Source organism: Rhagoletis pomonella, unplaced genomic scaffold, assembly GCF_013731165.1.
Source record: "Rhagoletis pomonella isolate Grant_MI unplaced genomic scaffold, Rhpom_1.0 Rhpom_scaffold_00003, whole genome shotgun sequence".
NCBI lineage: Eukaryota > Metazoa > Arthropoda > Insecta > Diptera > Tephritidae > Rhagoletis > Rhagoletis pomonella.
The window spans coordinates 15,847,149-15,850,515 of NW_023458557.1; the positions used below are offsets into that span (position 1 = coordinate 15,847,149).

Here is a 3,367-nt window from a genome sequence, read left to right on the forward strand (position 1 = left end):
AGAATTTATTAACAATTTACTGTTCGAATTTTTTTTTTAAACTGAATTTTAATCCTATGATCGCAGGCGTATGTTAACATTTTTTTATTTGGGTTAGCGTGTAGACACAATAACCCAAAATCATTGTACAAATAACAGAACCATACCCAACAAAAGACCGTTTGCTTGTTAAAATTTCGATTCTAAGAACAAATTCCTTTAAATAAACAAAAAATTTATAATAAAATTTAAAGGATTTTATGTATTGGATATGATAACACGAAATGTCACAATCTGCTTAACCCTTAATTAGGCGCATGGGGTCAAGGTCACTTCAAGTTGAAAAAACGTCTTAGAGTACTTGGAGCGTGCTCCCGCTCTTTCTAGCTTCCTAACTCCCCGCGGGGTACGTAAATAAGACAGAACATCGGCATGTACGCTACTCTTTTGAGTCCTGACCCCATGCGACCACTTACGTAACATTTTTTATTTTGGTATCTAAGTTTGAAGTCAAAGTTACGCTTTTTTTTCTTAAAGTTAACTATAATAAATAGCTTTAAATTTATGACAATACACATTTCGTTTTATATATTTAGTCACGGCTAGAACATCCTCGCGTACATATGTGTCGCTACTCGCTTGAGTGCTGACCCCATGCGACCACTAACGTAACATTTTTTGGGGGAGGTAAGTTTTATTTTTTTTTTTAAGTTTGAAGTCGAAAATATGTTTTTGTTTTTTTTTTTAAGTTAACGATAATATTGTACTTGAATATTTTTGATAATACACACTTCGTTTTTTTTATTCTGAAAACTCTTTTTTCAACACTTTTATTGGGGCCACTGGGGACCCCATTCGACTAATTGTGTGATTTTCTTTATGCGCCTAATTAAGGGTTAATTGTCAGGTTGTTAATATGGCGACCAAATAGTGACAATGAAACTACCTTCTTTTTTGTATCATGCTCCAAATGTTGGACGATTGTGTTTTACAAAAAGCTCTTTTTCATTTAACAAGTTAAATGGGGCCAATTTGAACGTAATATTAATTCGAGCGATTGATGCAAGATTTCTTGTTTTCTTTTTATAAGCAGCGTTCGACTATTTTATCTAAGCCAATATGAGGCTGGCGAGAAAAACCACTGGCTGTTAAGAGACGGCGGCTATCCCATTGAACCATTCCTTCTAACACCATACAGAGATCCACAATATAACTCCCGCGAATATAAGTTTAATATGGCACACTCCTCAGCGATAAATATTGTGGAAAGAACAAATGGATTGTTAAAAAGCCGCTTCCGCAGCTTGATCAGAACTCTGCATTATAGCCCACAAAAAGTGGTTCAAATTATAAATGCTTGTTGTGCACTCCACAACATATGTAGGCATTATACTAAAATACAATATGGTGAAAATGTTTTGGGGTCGACTGAAACTTTCCCTGATAATAGTGAGGCGTTCCCCCTACCTTGTCGTTACATGCTGAGAGTCGAAGAAGAAGGAATGAAATAGCAGCCAACCTTCCGTAAAAATATTTAAGAATAATATAAAAAAAGCTTTATTGTAAGTTCATAATTATGACATTTCATTTATTTGAATATAATAACTACAAAAATAAATGAATAAAAATAATACTTCAAATATCATTTATTTGAACAAAATAGCTCTTCGTGTTTGACACAAAACTTTAATTTCTTTTCGTTCAATATTCCAGTTTTAAAATTTCGGGATCTAACTGTTTTTTTCAGTTCATTATTTTCCTGCATGACAGCTAACATGCGGACACTAACGTTACACAGTTCTTTTTCATTTATGTTGTTGTCCTTTCAAACGATTCAGTACCTTTTTCTATTGCTTTCGGCTCCCTCTTCGAAGATATCATTGGAATTTCGTCGCTTAGTTCATCGCCTGGCTCCTGGATCTGATCTAATGATATCCGCGGTGCACCCTCTACCGCCCGCGTCATTCCACAAATTCGGACAATGGCTTCTTCAGATTCGGTCAATATATGTTTTGTGAAAGGTCCGCCACCAGTTTCTCGCGTTTCACTTGTATTGTGTGCCAATTTCTTCTTTATTTCGCTTTTCTCAGTCCATACATAGAGAAGATCAATAAATATACCGTTAGAAAAAATTGAAGATTCAATTTACGAGCTTAATTACTCTTTTCCACACATTTGCATCTTTTGTTGGTGGATCTGGCGATTTTAATGTATCGGTCAATTCCTGCCCCAACGAACTTAGGAGGGACTTATCCCGTTTTGAAAATCCCTTCGCTAAGTCTCGGCTTTCTTCCATAAATTGGATCAGAAGAATAATTTGGTCCTGGCTCTTATGTTTTCCCCTTGTTAAGTATAATAAAGTAAAGTAAAGTACATTTACCACTTTCCAATAAACTAAAAATTGGCACACAACACACGACCAAGGATGAAACACGACTTAGTTGCACACTAAAAAAATAATTCTGTCAGCACAAAACGTATCGGTTTAGTTCTGCAAGTAAACTGCTTATCCCTTATGTCATGTCAAAGTGTTTTTATTTATTTACGTCAAACATACAACCGTAGGTTATTTTTACAATGATTGACGTTAAATTAAAAATTTAACAACAAAATTTAAAAAGATTAAAAAAATAAAAAAAGACTAAAATAGAAGTAATAAGACTGGGGCTGTAGAAGGTATTAGAGAAAGAAAAATAGTAGGGATTAAATTGGAAATTAATTGAATGAATGAGAAATTATTTAAGTAAATTCAACAATATTCGGCAAAGTAACGAATTAATTCATGTCTGAAGCGCAAGTTCTCTTTTATACACTTCATTTTTGGGGGTAAATTATTCCAAAGGCGGACAGAGAACACAAAGTATTGACGTTCAGTCACCAAACAACTGTATTTCATTGGGACTAAGTTCAGCGAACGGTAAGATTTGGAAAACAGAAGTCGGTCTTTGAGATATCGGGGCTCCTGAGTAGTAATGATCTTCTGAAGTAACACTAAACATTTAAACTTAAGCAAATCGTCAAAATATGCAGATGCAATTTGCTTTGCAAACACAGAAATGTGGTCATAACGTTTTTTACAGTAGACGTACCTAGCGATGTTATTATACAATACATTAAGTTTACTACGACACACACTATCACAATTAATATACAGCTCACAACCATACAGTTACGTCGGTAACAAATACGTTTTAGCTAGAAGCAGTCGAATTTTCATTGGTGTGAAGTGTTGAGTGGTCCATAGATTTTGGAGCATACCATATACTTTGCCTATGGTGCTAAAAATGTGATTTCTCCACGTCAAAGTTCTATTAAATACAACCCCTAAATTTTTAACAGTATCAACATATTTAATCACAGCATTATTTAATTTAACCTCGATGTAGTC

The 3,367-nt window shown here is 34.3% G+C and overlaps 1 protein-coding gene across 1 annotated transcript; it reads right to left on the reverse strand.

Annotated features, from left to right (window-relative positions):
- Window positions 1–1,788: 1,788 nt before the first annotated feature.
- On the reverse strand, window positions 1,789–2,275 carry LOC118736060. Its single transcript, XM_036466167.1, has 2 exons — window positions 2,129–2,275; window positions 1,789–2,064 (listed from the first exon to the last, which is right to left on the reverse strand). Exons 1-2 carry the CDS (start codon window positions 2,273–2,275, stop codon window positions 1,789–1,791), a joined length of 423 nt encoding a protein of 140 aa, XP_036322060.1.
- Window positions 2,276–3,367: the final 1,092 nt, after the last annotated feature.